At 34.1% G+C, this 25375-nt stretch overlaps 1 protein-coding gene across 2 annotated transcripts in view; it reads right to left on the bottom strand.

Moving 5' to 3' along the window:
- LOC115443904 (cadherin-86C) overlaps positions 1 to 25375 on the bottom strand; it is a 114775-nt gene that overhangs the window by 51085 nt on the left and 38315 nt on the right. For both annotated transcript variants that reach the window (XM_037442466.1, XM_037442465.1), the window contains exon 2: positions 20853 to 20939. In XM_037442466.1, the coding sequence (XP_037298363.1) occupies positions 20853 to 20890 (38 nt within the window). In that variant the 5' untranslated portion in view covers positions 20891 to 20939. The remainder of the gene's footprint in view (positions 1 to 20852; positions 20940 to 25375) is intronic.

The following is a 25375-nucleotide window of genomic DNA, read 5'->3' as shown; positions in this document are numbered from 1 at the left end:
CTACATACTAAAAAGTATAGTAGCAACTTAATCAATATATATACCTGCCCTAGTGCCAATAAAGCTGGTCTCCCTCATTGACTTTTCATCCTCATGGCTTTAAATATGGAATGTTTTAAGTCATTTCTAACACTCGATACACATCAATGTAATGCACCCCTTGTTATAGCTCAGAAATATTATTATTTACTTTATTGAAATAATTCTAGAGAAGGACAACAGCAAAGTCCAATTGTGCATTTAGGTCAGAGTTTCCGAATCTTTGTTAAAAAAATGTGGGTAGTTAATAAAAATCAGACATGCCGTGTATTACTCAACGTTTCTTATGGAAATAAAGTAATAAGTCATTTAAATGGCGTGGCTAACGCGTGCGATGTAGTCGTGTTGTGTTTTTATGTAAATTAGTTAAAGAAAGTTATGATCGTGCAAACGCTTGGCGTAAAAGTAATTTACTTGATTTTAAAAATTTAACAATATGCAAGGGCGCCTAGATTGGTTTTAGGGAGGTGCATTTGCACCCACGCACTGTACTACATAATATTTTTTTTTTTTCAAATTCAAATCGCTCTGGTTTTTGAAAATGCTTTACCATAAGAACCGTCTGTGGTTGATAGTTCCCATTGTTACAGATTTATTCAGTCAATAATATTTTTTGTGATTTATTTCTGAAACTCCCTCCCGTCGCCCATGACAATACGTTATGTAATTTTATTTTCAACTGTATGTTTTTTAAGTATCAATCTTTATTATACTATAGTTTATTATAGCAAGTTGTATAATAAATAAAATTTGTCCTACATTAAAATACGCCAAGGACGAAGGGCACAAAGAATATATTAAGCTATTACTCAAAAGCCATAAATTTTATAAATTATATAATAACATGGGGCGTTAGTAACCTAGTTTTATATCGCATTATCAAAGTTGTTCAAACTGACTTTCTAGGTCAATTTAGATGGAACATAAAAAAAATATTTTAGAACTAAGGTACAGCGCAGACTCGTTTTCTTAGTAATCTCTTTTTTATGGTGATGATATTGCACCTGATAGTAAATGGATTGCCGTTGAAATAGAGTATAGATTAAGGAGAAAGAAGAACACAATTATGTCGGCCTGTTCAAAGCCGCATTTACACAACCTAATTCTGATACTATTACATGGACCACAATGTAAGGTTTGAAACCAAGCGTAAATACGGTGGTCTATTCGGACGGGATAAACTTCCTATCATCAGTATTGAAATAAATAGCGTCTGCGCAACGCCTAAATACGCATTGCCTAATCTAGAGAGCGATCGTCTGCCGATGTCTCACCTATTGTTCATCTAACAAGCCATTCCATGACCGATTTACGTCAGAAAACAATCATTAACTTATGGTTAATGGTGGACAGTATTGTTCCCAAGTAAATTGTGTTTACGAAACTAAGTCGAAAGTTTTGTTATTAATTGTGCTTTGGCGCTTTAGCAGTTCAATCATGCATCTGGGAAATGTTAGTGGAGCAGAATGCTTGTGATGCGATAGACGTGTCTTTTTGCATCTTTAATTGATAAAAAATGCTTTTTTCTGTATTATTAAAGGATAATTTTATGTAATTAATTATAAAGGTGCCTGTAAGAGATCGATTTTAGCGATAAGATCGCCGATTGTACAACATAGATTTATAGAAATTTTACCTATTAACTTTATTTATTATTTTGTTTAAAATGGTTATAATAAACAGTATTTGTATTGTATTATATCATTTAGTACTTTACAGCTTACGTAGAAATTCAGAGTTCTAGCAATTGAGGTGTTTTGAATATAACCGTAGTTTATTTACTGCTGATAAATTATAAACTAACTTTAATTAGTACAACTTTTGTTCGCGACGTCGCCCGCGTGGAAGACTTTTGTCGCGATAAACAACCTTTCTACTTTCCAAAATCTCAAACTATATCCATACCATTTTAAGGTTATCGCGCTCAGACAGACAGATGGACTTTGTTTTATAATATGTCAGTATGTATAATTTTATAGTGTTAGGTTCGTGATTCTATAAATAAATAAATACAATGCACAATATATTTTTACAATAAATTCATTTTTATACGAAATAATATTTATAACGACTGTATTAAAATACCTAAAACAGTGTGTAATTTGCTAAGGAAACAAATATGAAATAATGACTTTATATTGCATTTAATAGTAGTTTATTGTGCTTGTAATGAATGATTTTCTAATCAACCATATAATAAATCATTCGGTTAATACAATATATCTAATAATGAAGATTTCAACGAAACGATTCAAGATAATTCATAATACAACATCATTATCGGAATATTCTCAATATGAAACTAAATGTAATAATGACATTTGAACTTACGAAAAAGGTTCTAAATTCAACGTGTGTTGACTTTAAAAAGAGGAAATGTTCTACAAACAATACTAATACGTGTGCGCAGAGATACTGTCCGTAAAGTACACGAATTTACGCAGACCAGTACTTGCGCAACACCGTGAGAGAGGAGTTTGTAAATCACGTGGTAGAAAACTGTTCCTTTTTCAAATAATATTACTATGTGAATAAAGTCTAGTATTTATTGTTATAACAGGTAATGTAATAACAGTTTGAATATTTTTTTTTATTATAACCTGACTAGAAAAATAGAAAATCTCGTCATTAAATAAACTTTGTTACTTTAACGTTAAATTTAAAACGAAAAGACAAAAATGACGCCCTCCACAGCGGGTTTCTTATTTTCCCGGTCAGGGTATAAATGTTTTTCAACCTTTACTTGATTTACTAGCTCTTATTAATGGAAGAAGGGATAAAATAAGTGAGTCATTTCATTGCTATCGTGTAGATATTCTACAGCAATAATAAGAACTTCAGTACTGCAAGACATATACGCCCCCATATTTTCCTGTCAATGAGGTTTAAGGAATACAATCTAGTCTTAATGTAATGTAGTGCTTAAGTATTCTTTATAATGATTGTGTTCTGTGTAATGCCTTTTGTTAAAGAATGAAAAAAAAAAATTGCGCATGCAAAACTACTAATTAAACCACTTAATTTCCATATAACAGTTCCAAATCTGCGAGTGCCAGAGTATTGCTTCGTTGGCCGGGTTAGACACGAGCACAATAACTTATTAATTAAACATTTGTGGCTGTTTTCTACATACGCGATACTAGGGCGTGTTAATCGTATTGTATTTAAGACATTTTTTATACGTGTACCAAAGTAACTCTACTGCAACTGATAGTGAGTGGGGGATCCAATAGAATGTTGACTGATAAGAAATCATTACCCCCCGGCAGTCGACATTATTATGCCGGCCTGTTGAATATGTATATATATATATATATATACCAATATATCATTAATTATAATAAATGCAATACAAATATAACTATATATTTTGAATGTAGAATCGCCTATCGTCTCTATTATTTGTAGTGGCATTAGAACTTTGAGACCAAGTTAAATTTCCAGGTCAGGCAATATAAAATTTTTAGAGTTTTCGATGAGACCAAAAATACCCAAATTACGTATAAGGATAAGTTTGGTTAACAGCTTCGGTCTTTACCTAATCCCTTATGGACTTATGATGTGCATGATTATATCTAATAGCAACGCGCAATTAATCAGAATGGCATATTTACCTATTTGATTAGTCGCCTCATTGATCCAGAGTAGCGTATTTGATTAAATTTAATGGCTTGAATTATAAATTTACCCGCAATTGGGACGGTTTGGTACGATTCATTTGTGCATTATATTAATTTCAATATGAAATAATACAAAAGTATTACCTATTTATGCGGTTATCAAAATTCATTATACAATATGTTTGCAATATTTAAAATATGTACTACTAGAATGGCTTTTTGTTAATTATTTTTTAACACTGTTCGGTTACATAAATGTAACGAATCCAATATTATTTATTAAAAAACAATACTCCGTATTTTCGCCACGAAAATAGAATACAATTTTATTAAAAAAGCGAATTATAGAATCGCTAAGATATAGACATGAAAAATCCCGCTACATTAAACCAAAACAGCGTATTTTTTATCCTATTTCGATACTGAACCATCACAATACGTTTTTTGTCTTACAGACGAATGTTCGTTTAAAATATCTGTTAGAGTGACCTCAATGTAGTAAATTTCATTACAGCGTCTATTGACTTCATTACACCACAATAAAGTTTTCTTCTGCCGTGACGATTTCGGCGAATCTCTATGTGGGACGGTTTTCTCGCTTATAAACTAACAAAGGAGTATCAATTCAGTTTACGTCTTGAATTTCGCGTGTGCCCGTTACGGTTGAAAATGTATCGTAAAAAACTAATGCATCACGTATACATAATTACAGAGCTAGTAGTTAAGTATAGTTCTTAATGAGGCACATTTCCCTAGTTTGGAGTATTTTTGTAGTGTATAGTACTAATTTTATTTTCAATTATTTGGGAGAATAAATTAGAATGTGACTTTTTTATGTATTTGGCTTATACATTTACGTGACGACTAGAATTCATTCAGTAGTTGTGAAACGGACTGGTATATCGCACTTATATTTTTAATTGACTACAAAAAAAAGGTGGTTTTCAATACTGGTTTGTATTTTTTGAAAATGGAATACTTTTCCGAAGTATTTTTTTTGAAAATGGAATATCCTAATTGACTAACGAATTGTATTATTATAGAATAGACCAAACAGGCACGGAGAATATTCTATTCACATATAAACTCCCAATGTTGATTTAAACTCATTTGCTTTCGATGCGATCACCACTTTGTCATGATAGTATCTTAAATTCAGAGTTCAAAGACTTCTCAGGGCTAACAACTATGTCGGTAGACACATTTTTTTCACTCCAACCTCACCCGAGTCACCTCTACCCAAAAATACCTGAAACAAAAAAACATAAAATTATGCAAAATTATACCATTAGAGTTATCGGAGCATCATCATATGTTGATGGTCAAAGGGTACACTCATGAACTGAATACGAAGTATATTAAAACGTACAAAAAAGCATTTCTAATGTTTCCCACATCTATCCGTTACTCGTATGACGTGACCTATGATACTTTGCAGATAGTGGTCATTCTTCACAGTGAAAATTACAGAACTGCGCAGAAAGGCGGCGTCACGCGCGCCCCAAGCGTCTCGCACACTGGTAATATGCTCAAATCAGTTGTAGCCAATAACTCATGCAGTTTAAAATTCGCATTTGCCGTTTTGCACATCAATGCACGCAAAGTAATAACGAACCATGTGCATGAACGCGGTTCTCACGCGAATCCGAAACGTGGACTTATCGCGTAAATAAAACCAATCGAACGTGTGCGGATACGCAGAATCTGACGTTTATTCGCCTTGTCTCGTGGTCGAAGGTCGAATTTTAAGTGAGGGTCTTTAAGTGGAACTGATGTCTATTTTTTTCCAAAACGATTTTCCATATTTGGTTCGTTCCCAGTAGGATTGATGTAAAAGCGGTTGGTTGTAAAATCTAAACCCAAAACAGCGACACGTATAAAAACCGTGACTTACAAGGTTATGTAGAAATACGCCGACTTCACGTAGTGACCCCACGCATGAAGGAAGATGCTGATCTTGATACATGTCTTTTCGTATAATTCTTTTTACATTTCCAAGCTCATTCCAATAAAAACTGAATAGTTAACGCGTCATGGATACTACCTTAATAAATAACGTATAATTGTTGGTTTCATATTTGCTAATAGTTCCGATATATTTGTTATGCGGAGCACGCAACTAACAATGCGCGGGCGCAGCAGATAACCGCGCGATATCGCCCGCCGGCGCTCCACTCCGCATGTCCAATGATAACTGTACGACTAGATACCATAAATATTTCCCATACGACTCGATTATTCTGTGCGTTAGACCATTTTTAAACGTAGTGTTTACTTATCAACAGTAGAGAAAAAGCGAATTGTGCCAAACGGTTGAGATGGATTTAATGGCCATCTCATATGAAGGAGGGTGAAGTCAAGAGCGTACTGTGAAGTATAAATCTTTATTTATGCGGTCGCAAATCGTACAATTTCTGCAGACGAAACTCAGTGGGCCGTCATTACTCAGATATTTATTGCGTTAGGTTGTTCCGCGAACGCTTCTGTGAGACATCGTCGCGTCGTTTATGTTAATTTATTCGCATTTCAATGAGACGCCTGTAAAATGGCATTATGCGTTATCATGCTTATTTTTCTATTTATGTACTGAATCGTAACGGTAATACATATTTTCTTATATATTTGTTGATTATAACTTGCTGTATTGACTTCGTTAGTAAAGGCGTAAATGGTTTGAAAAGGTCGCTTGGGAACTATGTTATATTGAACGCCGCAACATTTGAGAAGTATCTCGATATATAATAATTATATTTATATTAATTGCGAACTATCTTTTAGTGTCAAATTAGGCAACATATGTATACTTTTTGCAAAGCCAAAATTTTTCCACCAAAAGTGGTCAACATAAACCTTCACAGTCACAAAACAAATCCTAAAAGAAATTCCTTACACCAATTTGAGACCGTAACATCACCCAGAAACATAAAATATGTAATAAGGTTCCCACAGTCCATAAGCCTCGCGCCCGAATTGTGTAATATGACGTATGTACGAGCCACTTGGAAGCCTGAATACAAATTGTCCTTAACTTCATTACGGGCTATCGTCGAATCTGTCTTAACCTTATTTCGTGTTAGAATTGACGCCAACGTAAACACCTCTTTATTTGCCTAACCCACATTGTCAAACATTTTTATGAGAGTATTGTTTAAAAATCTTAAAAATCTAGCGTTGGCGTATATGAGCCGATCCGGGAGGTCCAGCGTCAATTTTTATTTCGGGTAACATTGTTGCGGGATTTTCAACACAATTTGTCCAATATTGGATTCTATAGAAACCGAGTTTAAATACTATGCTCATTCATTTCCAAAATATGCGTCAAACACTCTTAAACCGACCCTAAGTTGGACTGACATAGGGGTAGATAAGAGTTTGTAGTTTTAAATCGTATTCGTCCTGATATTGGGGAGCACACGGAAGTCTCAATGTGGGATGGCACTGATTGACAGGCAATCTGATGAGCGTGGCAGGGAACCGATTCCGATCGCATTATATTGGCTGTGGAAACCTGTGAATAGTCAATGTTTCTATATAAGCGCCAATGTGCCAGCTTTGTTTCGTTTTAAACGACAATGTACGAAGCATATAAAGTATTCGAATCTAATGACTAGTGATGATTGCGGTGTAGTGTCGTAAAGGACCTTGTGATTCGGAATCCAGAGAGATTCTGCTACAGTTTATGATGTCATGAGTCATGACGCATCGGAGATCATCTTTATAAAAAAATTGAGGTAGATTTAGACTCAAGTATATTAAAATTTTTATACCTTTTTGTGCACGCAACATTGCCTTCGGATATCGCTCCAAAGGTTATTATTTTTCCTCAAACTGTTTGCTTCAAAACTTAGTTCTGGTACCCATACAATAGAATGTAAAATCATTAAATAAAATTATTTTGCTCATCTCGATATTATCTCGAGTTATATTATAATTCATTCGTTTGGAACATATAATGCCAGACGTCACAAATACTTTTAAACAATTTATTTTTAAATGCTATTTTAATGCAATTCTTTGTATTTAAAAGTATTTTTGTCACTACTTATGTCTCACTCAGTTATAAGATACTTTATAATTAAGTTAATGATCAGCTTATTGTATAAAAACAATCTTTTCGAGCAGGGATTTTACACTTGTTTGATATAAAGGACACGTAACGTCTATTGTAGTGTAAAAAAACCGTTACGAATAATTCGAATCATAAAAAATTTACCTCTTCAAAAATAATTAAATATTTCATCTAATATGACATGTTTCGACGTTGTTCGACTCTAAAGCTAGAATGTCGCCGTTTATTTGATTAATGAAACGACTATTTGTTCGACGGTATCTTGAGATTGCATGCTGCCAATTCCATTTCGATTGTATTCTGCGTCCAATCTTACATAATTTTCATATCTATTGATTTGTATTTCGAATGTCAATTTGTTTTCTCTTATCTGTCATTACTTATTGCCATTTCTATGGGACAGGCTTGATCAAATATCGTCTCGATGGTGTCGTGACAGCGTGGTTGGATACCTTGAGGTTCATGATTCGATTTCAAGGTACAATCGATATTTATAAAATAACCATGCGTTAGTTTGTATGATTGTAATTTGTGCATAGATTATTGGACCATACAAAACTTGGCATTAAAAATACCTAGTCAAAACGTGGCATCTGGAACTGGTAACGCCTTTGTCTACCCTTGGGCAAAAGTCAATTATGTTTTGTGTTAATTCGCATTACGATTGTTATTGTTTGATCTATTTTCATACATACTTCTTAATTAAGATTCCCTTTCATTTATAACCTGATGTTGAATTTGACTCTCACAATTACCCTTATTACTACCGCCATCATAGACCGCATTATATCAGCCATAAACTAGTCCAACCGGTTGGTGAAACAATGAAAGTTTTTGATCTCATGGAGCTTACGCAATTTTCTAATCGCGGCTTGTGCAATTAACGTGTTTTATGCGTGACGTAATTAGCCATTGGACATAAAAGCGTGATGACCTGATTATTTTTTACAATGGTCATTTGAATTATGAACGGTATCAGTGGCGAAGCATACAACCCGATTCCAACCGGCTTCCCTTTTAGGTATATTTACGTTTGTCTTAGTTTCCGTTTTTGTAAATTGTCCGTGATACGTTATTTTTGCCTTGGGTTACCTTTCGAAAAATTACACCCTTCGCCACTGAACGGTATGTATGCTCAGGTCTCAGATCAGATCCTGAGAAGTTGGGGAGTGATTGCAACTTGCTGTGTCCGTTTTACCCTTATTTTTTTGTGTTTGTATTCTTTGCACTTATAATTACTTGTAATGAGTTGTGCAACTTATACCAAACTAGTGTGTATGTTTTATATTATTGTAAATTGATTACAATTAAAAGTAATGCTATATAAATAAATCAACAAAATATCATAAATGTCTATTTCATAGTATTCCCAGGCCCATTAATTTTTCTGACCCATGGCAATACTTTGCGTAGAACATATGCTTTAACACTAATTGCAGCACGGGTCTACGTCAAGTAAATCGATTACATCCTTATAAGTATAATATTACGACATAGACTTTTGCTATTAGTAGGATATATTTTATATCCGCCCGAGTGGCAATCACCGTGCACTAGGTTTAAAAACCGACCATAGTGGCCCACGTAAGTGTGTCGCGTTTCGAGCCAACCTGTGTATATCCGGTTCCAACAGGCCGGCATATTTGTGTCCACTGTCGAAGGGTAATCATCTCTCATCAGTCAACATTCTGTTAAACCAAACTCCACTTATCATCAGGTGCTGTAGAATCACTTAGTTGTGCCCGTATATACAAAGGCAGGTCGTAGAAATACCTACTATTGTCAACACCGTCAGGCAACCATTCACTAATGAATCCACGATGAAATTATGCGCGACTTATTGTATGAATACTTTAAATTCTCGAACTAGTGCGGATCCATTCACCGGACGCGATGTCGTAACGACACAAGCATGTTCTGCATTAGTTTTATCACCCCGATCTACGTATCTCTAATCTAGAAGTTTGTTTCACAGGCGTGAATTGAATTAATGTTATCAGCTATGCTTTGACATAGTTTTGCTTTGTTTTTTTTTCGGAGCGAAATTATGAAGCTATAATTGCTTGTTACAGTGTATGTAGAATTAACTAGGTAGTTTGATTTTTATTTACTTTAAGCATGTTACTATGTACAGTTCCCAAGAAGCTTATAAACGTCGTCGCAGCATTATGTTGTATCGCAGAAATATTTTAAGTGACCATCAAGACTTCAAAGTCTTATAATTTTCGGGAGAAAAGTATAATATAAAAACCGCAATAAAATCCATATACTAGTTTTATTTTCATATCGTAACATTCGCGTATATGTAAGAAATCATTATTATTATAAATATGATGATTTATAAATTTGGCCGCATTCTTAAGAAAATAAACCAATGCACACAAGATGTAAAAAATATGATAAGTCAATTAGCTCCTTAATGTAAACAATTTAAGATCAATATTTGTGTCGATAAACCTCAATCCAATTTATAAAATGATAAGTTTAATTGCTTAAAGAAAAATCGAAGTACCTAAGATAACGATTGTGCCCATTCTTTAAAATCGTGACGTACCACTTACAAAGTAAGTTAAAACTATTCTTATGATGTGAACTATATCACTCATTAAAACCAATGGGCAGGTATCGTTCAAAATGATTCCCAATTAGCGAACATGGCGTATGACCAGCTCAACACATTAATCGTATAAACGTGACTTCGGTGTTGTGAAATCATAGTTTTACACCATGTGTGGTCCCTGGTAAAATGTGGTCAAATAGTTCTGAAACATTATGACACCAATTAAAGAATGTACTTGTATGAAGGTTTAAAGGTATGTGGAACAAAGCTGATCGCGCGGCGTCCTTTAAAAATACTTTTTATCGTAGATTAAGATACGTCTTTCGTTTTTGCCGCACAACTGCTTTATAAATGATAATAAATACACGAGATAACTACTTTATTTCAAGTATGTTTAAGTCATTCCGAATACCTTTTGCGTAGGTATTTAACCGAAACATATGGTCTCATTTTAGGAACATAAATTGATCCTTATGTCCAGGAGCGAAATGAGAGTCGGGTAGGCACTAGGCTAATTCTAATTTTGAGCCTGCTTATTAAACAAATAATTCCATTGTTTGAATAAACGAAATTCGATAACAATGTACATAACAGAATAGGAGGAAAAAGTACGTTTTTAGATCTACGTTTGCTTATATCTGTATCTATTTTATCATTTCTCATGTGAGAAAACATAAATTAACATAATATTGAATAATTGAACGCAATTGATGTATACAAGGCGTTTACATTTACATTCAGGGATAACACTATCATGTCGTATGATAAGGGCTTCCCGAACCACTCTTGAAGACTAGGCGATTATACTAATTGACTCGACTTCAACATAATTAATGTAAACCTTATCTTTGAATCCTTTTAGTTTAGGTGTCCATAAATAAGTGTTTAAATGATAAAAATATCGTCATTCTCTAAAAAATCTTTCTAAATTTTATTTTTTATCTTTCTAAGTTTACAAGGTTTATTCGATTTTTTTTTTGTTTTTAACAACGTTTTTTTTATTCACACAAACCCGATTCAATGAGTAATAGACCGATCTATTACTCGTATTGGTTTAACAACAATGGGGTTCATTGAGAGACTAATTAACTCGCCTATGCACGTGTAATTGCATCATTGAGTGCTTGATATTCACTCCATTGTGGCAGGAATAGGAAAGAAACGATGATTCGATGACCAGCTACTTCCCTGGCCATTGAGACATAATTATACGCTCTGGAGGCCCTTAGATGAGAGCTGTAAGCGACAGGCTTTGAAACGGGTTTAAAATAATTACTCAACGCTTATAAGTGTCGCGTTGAGGTATTTGAACTTGCAGGTTACGCAATTGCGTGCGAATATTGTAGGTAACTCTAAATTTCTTTTACATGTTTATCTAGCTAATAAAAGGGTCTAAATAAACCTAAATAAACGATAAATTAAGTTCAAATTCCTAATTATTGCAAATGTTAGTTTGTTAAATCGAAACTTAAAAAACGAGTCTCGGTAATTTATACGTGAACATATGGCTTTATTGCCAATAAAAGCTATGACAGAATTCTACAAAGACACAGCTTACCTGATTCTTGATGAGTACCACACGTCCTCAGACAGTATCCTAACAAAGACCCACGCAGTGCAGTTATAGCGATAGACGATTATTCTAATTATAATGCAATATTCAACTCATATTATTATTCGACAAGGCATATTGTGGCCAGGACGTAGACCGTTGTCCAGCTCTAATGACGTTGACATCTGGCGCAGTGTGTTGAAAGCCAATGTGCTTGAAATGCCTGTTCGATATCTATGAATGATTAAATACATAGAGCACCGTTAGTTGGCATATTTGTATGAGTTTGGATTTGAATTGGGAATTAAGTTCCCATGATCATTTCTGCATCAGAATTAAGTATTTTGCGGCTTTTTGTTCTGATTTGGATGCTATAGGTTAATATCTTATAGATTTCAAATTATATAACAATTGTGATCAGCATTGAGCCATTTCGGTTTAATAAAGAATCTTGACTTCTCGAGAATAGGTACAAATCTAAACCTTATCTTGTATGCACTGAATTGAAATTACCAAAAACGTCATAGATATTTTAAGATCTAAGTTAATAAAAACTAGTGCAGGTAACGTGTAGCGCACCATTTATTTGATTAGTACTGCATAATCAGAAATGTTATTCTGTACAAAGATATAGTATAATTCATAGTGCGTGCGTGGTATGACACCGCTCTGAGGTTCTGTATCCGAATCCTGGGTCGGCAAGTTATTTGGAGTTTTTTGCTCAGTATAGGCCCGGAGTCTGGAATTTGTACCCATTATGGCTATAGTGTTGCCCCTATCACATTATGGGACTAAACATACCTGCGAAAAGTGGGTTCCTCGGTTGGACCTCTGCCCACCCTTTCGGGAATAAAGGTGTAGCTCAAGTTTTATAATTTTCAATTATCATCACATAACAACATGACTTAATAAGATTAAAAATCTATTATCAGAGTTACTCGAAAAAAAATCTAGACTTTTCGTTATTAAGGTAGGAAGCTGAGATACATCTACCATTTTAGTACTATCAGAGCGGAATCAATTGGCAATAGCGGACTCCCGATATTCTATGCAGTGAGTTTAAAACAGGGCTGCGTTTAAAATAAAAGTTCGGCTCGAAATTTATACGGCAGAAAGCTTTGTTTGAAATTAAGTGATTGTTTGTGCAATAATTTAAAAAACAGCTAGTATTTTTGCGCTCAATATTTATTTATTTAAATTATAGCTAATGTCAATTGAATATATTTGGTAACACGAACACAACTAATTTTAAAAACATATTAAGGTGGTGTTTCATACATTTGTTTTTAATTTAAATTCACGTCTAGTTAGTGATTAGTTCTCGCAGTTGAAGAAAAACGTAAAATAATTAATAATCATGGATATTTATGCCTTTAAAATTTAATATGACGAAATTTTAAAGGCAGAAATATCCATGATTAATAATTATAATTACAAATTTTTCAACTGCGAGAACTAATCACTAACTAGACGTGAATTTAAATTCTTTACTTGCCAATACTTGTTTAGTTACCCAGATTAAAGCCGAAACAAAATGTATGAAAATGGACCTTGAGCTACCACCTTAAACTATTGCGCAACTTCAAACAATGGACACGACTTCGAAAGTAAAGGAACCAAAACCGAATACTCGCTTTATGATAAACAAACACACGTTTCACAAATTCGATACATATCGAACAGATCAAAAGAGTCCCAGATAAGACTAACGATGCGGACATTTCCGAGTTTATCTTCGACAACCCTAATAAGTGAACTTGGGACCAGTTTACACGGAAGGACTTTTTAGGCGCTGCATGGCGGGCTTTATGCGGTAAATCGATGTGACAAGCCAGGCTTTGCATGCGTTCCGCTCGGTGTGCGGATACGGTGGTCAATTAGGCTTGTCACGACCATGACTGCACATGGTAAATGCTGTGGTCGGACGAAAAAAATAATCGGTAGATTCTATTGGCGGATAAGATGTATTCGCTATGGTTTGAAAGTATTGGAACCGAGGAAGATTCTAGGCAACGTGGAATGTAAGGGTGATGAATATGACATGTATTGGAAAATGTTTGATAAAAAGTTGAAGATGCTATTGTTAGGCAAGATGTATGTATTATGCAAAATGAAAGTAAGGAAGATTCGAGACAACGAGCTATAAAAATGGTAATACGATTACATGGGAAAAAACTTACTCTATATTACGAGATATTCTCGCCAGTTGAATTAATGATAGATATTTGTAAATATAGACATTTAGATGATTTCGGAATTAATTGAAAATATTTACAGAATTTTAATGTTGTATCAGCGCAAGTAAAAGAATAAATACAAGAAATAAAATTCAGTTATGATTGTAAAAAAATATTACAAAGAAAGACAAAAAATTACGTGTAAGCAACAGGAATAACTTGGAATGCAACAACACTAATCACTAGTAAACCAGTTCAAATCTGAGGACAACGACAAATATTTTGCAAAATCAAAGCTGCGGCCAACACTAATATATAAGAACAGACAGATGGAGTGGCGTGAGACGTTTATAACGTAGCCTTTGACCTGAACACCGATTGAAATACCGAGAACTCGTCTCACAAAATAGAATAATGAAAGCACTGATACTCCCGTCTAGCGAATAAGGAATTTACACAGAAAAACTTAGAATAAAATTCACAAAACGTAAAACATAAAAAAATATTTTGCATTGGCAACATTAGCTTTAAATTTTAAATTAATTCTGTCCGAACGAAAAAGTGGTAAAAAACCTATAGGATTTAAATCAAGCGGCGCTTTTGTAGTTGGTTCGTAAAGTTTTTAGGGCGCCGGAGACAGGTTTTTAATCCGCTGTCTATTCGTTTAGAGTTATAGCTCGGTGGTTTGATTCATTGCTTTCCGTTTGACTGACGAGGGTTTAAATCTGACGCGAACGGAATAGATTATGGGATTAAGAATAGTGCTAAATTATAAATATCGGATGATTAGTCTGGGACCGTACGTTTAGACCCACTAGCCATAAATAAGTATCGTCCTTTACAACTATTTATCTTAGGGGGTGACGGGATGATTTATAAAAGCCTTTTAAGAAACCAATGACAAATCTCAAACTCTATAAAACTCTGATAATGCTAATCGTTTCGTTATAGAACTTGTTGGTAAGTACTCTAAAATTATTGTTTAAATTTTTCTTAAGTGATCAAATAAATCCTGTACTTAAAAAATCCTTTTTAGTCCTTAAATAGGTAAGATAGTTTTAAATGTTTTCAAAGGCACCGTGAAGGATGTGAACCATTATCGGGCAACATTATGGAGTTATTAGACGTCTTGCGTCGCAGAAGGCGTGTTCGTGTGACTGTAGTGTTACAAGATTAAAAAAGGTATATTTAATTAAGTTTGCTGGACTGTTCTTAATGGGAGGTTGGATTTTGGTACCTTATATTAAAGGTTACATCTATGGTGATTATAAAACCGATTTATTAAGGATATTCTACTATGAATTTATCGTTTATAAATAATTACCACACTTTAACTAAAATTAAATTTACGCTGTTTAAAGTCATACATATGTTTTTTTTAGGTATTTCGTTACCATCTAGCTTTTTGTCTGCGGCTCAGCCCACGGGCAATAGTTTTTTCAGGATAAATATTCTCGAGATAAAAAGTAGCCTATAGTACTTGGAAGTAATGTAGCCTCCTAAAAGTGAAAAAATTAAAATTGGATTAGTAGTTCCTAAGATTAGCGCGTTCAAACAAACAAAGTTTTCAGCTTCATATATTATTAGTAAAGATTAGAACCTTAATGAAAATATCCAAACAGTTTGAACCATAATTTAAATATTTATTACAATTTGCTAATTTAAAAAGTAGATTATAATTTACGGCCACGATCCCTTTCGGTTACCAGGATTCATCGTAAACGTACTTTAATTGCTGTCTGGCCGTGGGGAAGAATTTTTATGTCGGTTTGATTTATTTAACTATCAACAGTGGTGATTTATAAGTTGATTTTGTGTCGAATAATTGGTTCGTGTTTGCTTCTCTTCTTGTTATGTAAATTATTGATTTATTTACACTGTTTTTGATTATTTCTGATGCTGTCAATTTGTTACTGTGAAACACTATACTACAATGAAATTTACAGCTTTGCTATATTTAATAGGTAATTAGGAAATATTATGCTCTGTTACATACTAAAGTGCACACCACTTAATTTAATATGGAATGATTTGTAAGCACATTTGATTGACATTATAAAAGACATTAAAAATATCGTACATCTTTTAGGTTATTTATACAAGCCAAAAATTCTCAGATAACACTGATCTGAGGTCTAGGATGAGCCTTAGACCATTAGAATCCCAAAGAAACTGAACCAATTAGAACTAAAAAATACGGAAACATTTTTATACGTCAGAACCCTTTCTCTATTCCACAAAAAGACTTCAAAAGCATGCAATATTGAATCACGCGAAAGCCAAATTCGCTTGATTTTAGCGGTCGCGTTGTATCAAATCAGAACGTGGAGAAAGCTATTTGCTAACGAAATGGTTAAAATTTCATTCGAATTCGCAAAGCTGGCGCTTACTCAGCCATCGCCAGTGATTTTATAATTCTATAATACAGAAATAAGACGCTTTTCGAAGCGTTAGGAACAATTATGTTATAAACAGAAATTGATTAATACTTTTAGTTTTTAAGATTGTTTAAATATTGCCTTGTGGGAGTAGAAGTTATTGCTGAATTGAGGTCTCGAGTTCAGTCCCATCGCATCGCTTACATTTTGAAGTTACATGTTAATTACCACTCACTATAGTGATGAAATACATTGTGAGAAAATCGGAATGTAACCTATTTATTTGAAGATACGTGAAGTTTAAAAACCGCTATGAAATTGTTTGAAAACAACCAAATTAATTAAGAAATAACATGTACATTAAATATATGCCTATATTAATATTTGAATACATCTTATTATTTATATTTATTGTTGCATTTGTTAACCGCAACAGTTATCTTTGATGAACCTACCTTGTATATCTCTGCACTACTCTAAGGTTGATAGAGAGCTTTTTCCAGAGCGAAAAAAAAATATTAAAAAAAGGTTAACTGAGAGGCAATGACTAAAATACTAATTCCGCCTATGTACAATATTTAATTGTATATATAGTGCAAAATAAATAAATATCCGAAACATGGATTTCATGAAGCATGCTGATATCTGAAATAAAGTTGATCTATTGCTATGTAAAAGCATGACACTTAATTCACAGAATTATCTCAAGCAATGATGTGTTATTAATTGAATATGACCAGTGTCCACTGTGCTGTCTACTAACGAACATGAAACTAATGCAAATATAGACATAGAGTTTCTAACTAGAATTTAGGGAGAAGGATTCTATTTAGTAAGCGTATTGGTAGTTAAGAGTAGAGTTAGAGTTTGATTATCATTCTACATATTTTCTTCTTTTAAATAATGCATGCTGTGATGATGCTGTTTTAAAGATGCACATTGTTTATACCTTATTCTTTTAATGTTAATTGGTAATTGATTTATGTATTATCTTTTTTGGAGGACTTATAATAAATCATAACGAGGTAGGCTTTTTAATTTTGGGTACTGTTTCTTCTGTTTCAGACTTAATCGTCTCAACACATTTGACTATTATAATCCCAGAAACAATATATATATATATATGTGGAGTCGCAAAAAAAGATAGTAATTTATAAAGATTCCAACAATTCCGTGACGGAGACTTGAATTATAAACGGAATGAGGTGTTTCACTTCGTTTTGCGCAAACGCATCCTATGATCCATCTCAATTACCTCCGCACACGCTAAGATGCATGCTGTATTAGTCTGCTCCGGTAATTTTCTAATCTTTGCCGGCCATTTTAGCTCGGGAATACGCCAAGTCACTTTCAATGTAAGCAAAGCGAAGATAATATCTGAAGGCATTTATTTCAAGTCCAGGATTGTCGTGCGTAATGTTAACGTCGAAAGAAATAGAAATAAACAGATTATCGAGTATCGTACTTGCATTAATACAAGTGTACTACATCAAGATGCCTTGTGTGGGCGTTGTATACGAAGTGTTTCGTCCTAGGACATTTTAGGATTATTTGAATGCTCTGTTCAAACATGAAGTATATTTCAGCTCGTCGATTGGTGGAATCACCAATTTTTCAAGTGGCAGAATTGCCACTTGAAACTGATGGTTATTTGAACGCGATCCAAATGCGATTCCAGCTACCAAAGTTGGCAAACGATCAGCAGAAGCATTATTATGCCGGTCCATGTCTGACTTTAGCTAATTTTAAATAGCTATACAAAGCGACCGTCAAGGTATGCTACTTTGAATAGCCAACAGATTTTTTCATTCTTCCAGGTACGTAACATCTATTATTTATCATTTAGGCCAAAAAGTACTTACCTGGGCAGTGATTATTGAGTAGTAGATATCAAAAGCAGAACTTTATGTCGGATATATTACAAAGTTTAAATCTGCTACTTAACATTGTGAAAAAGGGATACGTAGTACTGTGCCATTCTTTATAATTCCACGTTTAAATAGTGTTGCCATCTTGACGTTAATCATTTAGCGAGCGAATACATCTCGTTATTTACTTGTATTAAATATTTTTGCTATGCCACAAACATTTTACCAATTTATGTGTCTGAAATCTATCCACGCGTAATGGTAAAACCCCAACCACCGAAGCAAAAATACACACGCGAATTTAATTTCAAACCCAACAAACCAACAAATGTTAACATATTTTACACATCAACAAACGCGATGAATTCTCGATACCTTTTCCGACTCATTTCACATCCAATTGAACGTTTCAATGACTCGACAGCGTAATATGTTCGCGACAAAAACAAAATCATACAAACATGATTGAATCACAAATTTTCGTAAATTGTGTATGCCTAAATCTCTGCAGTAGTAAAGAGTATGATTTAAATCTCACAATATTACCACGGAAATGTACCGTGACTTAGACGTAGTCGCCTATGAACACAAAGCAGTTGATAATAATATGGAATGGAAGAGCTAGATCAAAAACATGCCGTTCTAACATCAGGGAAGTCCCTAAAAATATAAATATGATTAAATCACTTTCTATCAAAGTTCATAAGATAGTTTAACATGCAAATGTCACCAACGCGCTTGTTCAATACCGATGAGTAATTTGCTATTTATCCCAGTAACTCTATGGGCGGTTCGGGAATTATACGAGCGCCCACGTAACAATGCGTGTGCATTGTGATCGTCACTAAGGGTTAGCTAAGCGATTGCTAAGCGTAGGCAGTGCATAACATATCGCCTTAGCAGTGGCGAAGGATCTATATAACCCGATTCCTACCGGCGTCCCTTAATTTATACATATAACATACATACATAACATCACGCATTTTTATCCCCGAAGGGGTATGCAGAGGCGCAACTAGGGCACCCACATTTCGCCAAGTATGTTCCGTCCCATGATGTGATAGGGGGCGAGCCTATCGCCATATCGGGCACAAATTCCAGACTTCGGGCTGATACTGAGCAGAAAAACCCAAATATCACTTTGCCCGACCCGGGATTCGAACCCAGGACCTCAGAGCACTATTGTACCGGACATGCAATACAACTACGCCACCGAGGCAGTCCTTAATTTATGTAAAATCTAATTGTCATTAGAAGGATTTCCAGACCACATTTATATATAAGTGCCTATAAGTCGTGTCGGGTTCCTTTTCGGAAAATTACATCGTTTCTCCACTGCGCCTTAGTACTTCTTTGTCTAATGGACCAAATTTTTATATCGTTTTTAACAGTGGTTCTTTAGCCTATGGATTTTATTATGCCCCACAGGATGTAAATTGCTGGACTCAGCACTCCACCAATATTTTCTATTATATAACAACAGAGCTGAAATTCAAAGGTTGACATTTCTAAAGAGGTCAATGGGTATTTATAAAAGCTTATGATTATACGCCCATAATTTGGTCTATATCTCAATTCATGCAGGAAACGTCGCATGCAAATCTGCATACCATTAGAATAATGCTGAAGTTGCGCATAATCTGCGTCCAGACAGTTTCCGTCAGTAAATAATGTCTTGGAACCCAAAGTGTGGCGGCACGGTTGGTCACGTGGGGTGTTATCTGTACTTTCCCTGTACCTGACAAGCCAAGAATTATGGATTTTTTGTGAATAATAAAGGATATTTAGGGAGATTGCTAGCGCTGTAGAAATATTTCGCCTTGCAAAGGATAAAAAAAATAAAACAATAAAATACTTTATTTATAACGTAGGCGAACAAAGTTGCACTTATGATACGTCAAAAAAGCATAAGAATAATAATTATTATTTGTAAACAACTATTAAAATTACTTATATAACTATGGACATTCTAAATTAGGGATAAAATTTATAACAAAAAACAAGGTACAAACCGAAGTAACCAGCTCGGGCTGGCAAGTAGGGGGAAATAGAAGGATAACGCGTCGCGATCCTCATCGGCGAGGACATGAGCCCTAACCTAGATAACCTGCCAGCCTTTCACTAGCTACTAATATAAAAGAAGATATTATGCTGCGCTGATTGCCAATCTTCACTAGTTGCAGAGGCACTACAAGAAGAACAAAGAGGGATACTTCATCAGAATACAAATGCATTCCTACGTTGGTATTAAGTACTGAATAGAGTCTCATTCTAAGCCATCGGGTAAACAAATGTATATATAGTGGTATAATAAACGAAACACCCTGTATAACCAAATTTCGTTACGTGCAAATAACAAAATGTATTCTGATATTCTTTGTACCTCATCTGATTGATTACAAACTTAAGTAAATCAGTGTTTAAAGGGACTCATGAAGCGTATAGTTGCGTACAATAACTTCAAATTTCAAACTACTATTATAAGCAAAAAAATAGGATGATAAACAAAAGTATCATCTTAAAATTTAAAAACCATTCAAACGGTTTTAACTCTTCCTATCCAATAAATAGAACAAAAATTCCCATTACCTGTTGATTGTACATCCGGGCCAAAGAATCGTTCCCATCGTGTCCTACTCTTCATCCTTTGTGGGCTCGTCGACCGTTATTCTTTACCTGCAACAAAGAAACACTGTATTTCCGTATCTAAACAAATGTTAAACAGAATTTCAATTAAGTGTAATTAGCGAAGGCGAAATTTCTTCGTGCGGCTTACTGATTGTGGTTAGGGTTGTCAGTAAAGTAGTTTTAGAATATTGTATTATTGTTGATATATGGCGAGCATTGTTTATTCATTATGCGTTTAACAAAAAGTAAGGGATTCTAGTGTAATATTGCAATTCTTATTTTGCACCTAGAGTTAAAGAGGCGATCATTCGTACTTAACGACCCTGTGGGTAAATGTCAAAGTTGTTCTTTTTCTATGTATACATTTTTCATTATTTAAAAATTACTCTAAAAATTAATACTGGACGTAAAAAAAAAAATTCCGTTCCCATCACGACAACCCTACTTTCCGACATAAATCTAAAGTCATCAAGATATCCAAACCCCATGATCCAACCCTACCTCAGTCTTTTAGTCCGTCTTCAATTAGCACATAGCTTGAGATGTGGAACGGCGTTCCTTATTAGGAGAGCAGAGTGTGGCAAGAGGTAGATGTGAGATAACGCATTACGCATGCGCGCGCCATTGTCTGCGCCCAGATGCCTAGATAATGCGAAAGCTCCGGCCGCGAGCTTTCAGACGTCGCTTAATATGACTCGTAAATCATAAGCGTAATGAGCGTTTCGAGGGTTTTTAATTAAATAAATCTTTAGGAAAACCGAGGTTCCATTTTAGTTGTAATTAAATATTAAATTTTAATTACAACTAAAATTGAGAGCTGGGATAATTTAGAGGGATTAGAACGTCGGCGGTCTATCACAAGACAAATTTCTCTAGATTTTTTAAATCATTTTTATAATATCCTCGGTGGCGTAGTTGTATTACGATGCGACTACAGTGATAAGGATTCGACCTTGAGTTAGCCATTGTGATATTTGATTTTTCTTCTCAGCATCAGCCGAAGTCTGGATATGTGCCCGATATGGCGATAGGCTCGCCCACTATCATATCATAAGACGGAACACGCACCGTAGAAAATGGATGCATCAGTTGCGCCTCTGCCTACCCTTTTGGAGATGAAAGGCGTGAGTGTATAGCGCTTTTCTGACAATTATTATCCTAAATATTGAATGGAATGACTTACTAAATCTATTGATTATCATAAACTTGTTTTATTCTGTAACTTCGCCCATCTACTCAATTATTTTAGTAAGTTGTCTAATAAAGTGATACTAAGATAAAGAGAAAATATTATATTCTATAACGATAAAGTATAAGGTTTATGTTGCAAGTTAATGGAACCAAATAATTTACTATCTCCATCAATGTATGTGCAATAATTTTGTTTTAAGACTTGGTTATATTTTACCATGAAAGAGATGAAGTACTAATAATATGGAGATTAAATAAAAATAAATGAGTACTTTATTTTACGAAAACAATTAATAAACTCATAAAACTATATTTTTAAAAGATTGTTAAAGGTATAATGAGAATTTACATTAAGTCGTAAATAATAATTTTTAACCACGAAAATTATGAACTATAATTAGGTACATCATAAGGTCTAAATAACTATTCCCAAGAGTAAACTATGAATTATACGGCATTTATAATTATTATCTTACTATTATGTCTCAAAAACCTTACAAATACAATAAATCAATTAAAGCCTGAAAGCAAATAAACATATTCAAATCAACTTGACTTTTATGCACAAACAATTCCGAACCGCACGCGCTAATTTGCCAATAAATTCCATAGCCAATAAGTCGTATTATGAAAATATACCCGCACGTGCCTACAGAACAAGGCATACTCTCGCAAGCAGGTACTAATATAGTCAAAGTAATGGGGCTGACCAAAAGCGATTGTGTTGAAGGAAATTAATCCAAATCGAAATGGATGTAATGTTAGCTTTAATTTGTATTACTGGATTCAAAGGAGGATTCATGTAACCAAATGTGAATCACTTTTATGCTGATTATTGTAAATCGTCACATATTTAGTCCTGAATCGGGTTATATCTACCATTCATTTTCATAAAAAAAATCCTTGTTTTATATTGTTTCGATAAATGCATTGAAATCAGCGAATATAAATGTACATATATGCTTACTGAGCACTTTCAAATTGTATTGTTACCGTTTCTCACATCATGTAATGAACACGTAAGAACACAGTAATGAAAACTGAACATAAAACAGCTCGTCACACACAAAACTGCGACGAAATACCTTAACATTTTAATTAAAATCGTCGTCTAAATAATTTGTAATTACTAAGTAGTAACATTCAATACGATTCGAAACGGCTTTCGAACGCTTTGCTGTCGCTTGGTAATAATTAATTGAGCAATTGTGTATTAGCCACTTAATCTCAGGTGTCGCGCGGGTAAGTACCTTATCGGTACTTAATAACATGCTAGGCTTGCAGTGGCGAAGAGTGAAATTTTCTGAAAAGTAACCTGATAGAACGATAAGATAGAATAGATATAGGTACTAATATTCATTGCTATGGCCTGCAAATCTAATGATAATTAGCTTCTACATAAACTATCAAAGGGAAGCCGGTAGAAATCGGGTTATACGGATCCTTCACCATTAATATAATGTATATATATATATACTGTTCCACTGCTGGGCACGGGCCTCCTCTACTGAGAGAGTTTAAGCCTTAGTCCACCCCGCTGGCCTAGTGCAGATTACGTCACCACTGTAATCTAATAAATAGGATTTATGTGTGACGAGAGTGTTATTAGTGCATTTAATTATTTCAAAACAGGAATGACTTAAATTATGTCACCTGCTCGCTACGCCGGCATATTTAGGTATACAGTTTCTTCAAAATTATAATGCGGAAACAGAGAATTGTTTCCAGGAATTAATATAATATTATATTCAGTTATAATCATTTCAAATATATACCGCACCGCGCTCAATATTTTCTCTTAACTAAAATGTTTGTATTCACCATCACTTGATATTCTTATGCACATTACATTGCATATTTTCAGAAAACCCAATAACATCCGCAAAACGGAAGCATAACATCCAACGTAACATAAAAAACCAGTTTCCAATTACAAAACTCGCTGAACCCAACAATGGTTGCGTTAAAACAAGCCGAGCATTAGCATTCTGTTACAGACGAAAGGCTTTTGCAACAGTAAAGCAAGTATGTAATTAATAGACTTTGATTCATCGATTCTATGTCAGATCGATTTACGTATATTTGTACTAGGGCTGTCATTGTCATGATAACATTTGTAAAAAAACAGTTTTTGTATTTGACGTCCATTTTGCTTGTAGGACAGTTATAAAATAAGCCATAAAATAAAATGGGGACTGACGCCGAGATAGCGACAATTTGTTTACATATAAAAAAAGTATTTAATTCTAAGATTAATAATGAAAAATGCGATAATTATTTTTACTAGATATAAGTATATGAGGTATAAGTGTTTACCTTAACAGTGGACAGTTCATAAACTCGAAACAAACTAAAAGCAATCAACACAATACAAATCAGAACAGGCATTATTGAAAACCGTACGTTGATCTCAGAAAACCCATGCCCCACGGCAGCCCTATTTAATACCATTCTGTCATACTGTCTAACTTAAGTATATTACGTGTTAATGGACGTGAAAGTAAGCGGGAATTTATTCTAGAACCATATTCGCTCAGATGTATTGTTATCGTCAATCTTGGAGTAACGAGACAAAGTGATGGACAGACAGAACGTCATTGTGATTTAGAATGTATATCACATTAAATGTCTATCTAGATACATATTATAAAACAAATTCCCTTAAAGCTGTCGATTGTGATAGATTTTCTCAAATTCTACTGAAGGGATTTTTATACGGTTTTTACTAAAAGATAGTGCAATTCTTAAAGAAGGTTTAGGTTAATAGTACATTACGGTTTTATGTAAATTGACTGAAATATAACGATTCCTGTTGGAGAGGTCGCGTGGTTATAAAAAAAATCTCGTGGGTCGGGATTTACGCAGAAAACCTTTATGACATATTGATTTCCACGTGGTCGATGCCGCGGTCACAGCTAGTATTTTTATGATCGATAAAAAATGCTTGCCGTTTGAGAATTTTCATCCCAGAAGATGAGAGATGAATTAATTAGATAATAATGAAATGATCTTATTCCATAATAATTGCGCAAAAAAGATAATAAACAATCAAATTATAATTAAAAATAATTGTACGGCTCTAAAACATATCACTCATTGGATTATCAACCTGTAATCAAAGATGATTTACATTCGCTTGCAAATAAAGAGAACGCCGGAAGCGATTTGGAACTGGTTTAGACAAAATTAAATTCTGTTTTTGGTCTAATTGCTTCTAAACTGATCATAAATAATGTTTATAAGAAACAATATATTACTGTGACATTTATATTGCATTAAAATTATTTATATTG

This window comes from Manduca sexta, chromosome 24 (assembly GCF_014839805.1).
Source record: "Manduca sexta isolate Smith_Timp_Sample1 chromosome 24, JHU_Msex_v1.0, whole genome shotgun sequence".
NCBI lineage: Eukaryota > Metazoa > Arthropoda > Insecta > Lepidoptera > Sphingidae > Manduca > Manduca sexta.
Note: the sequence above shows the minus strand (reverse complement) of the source record. Positions and strands in the feature narration are given on the sequence as shown.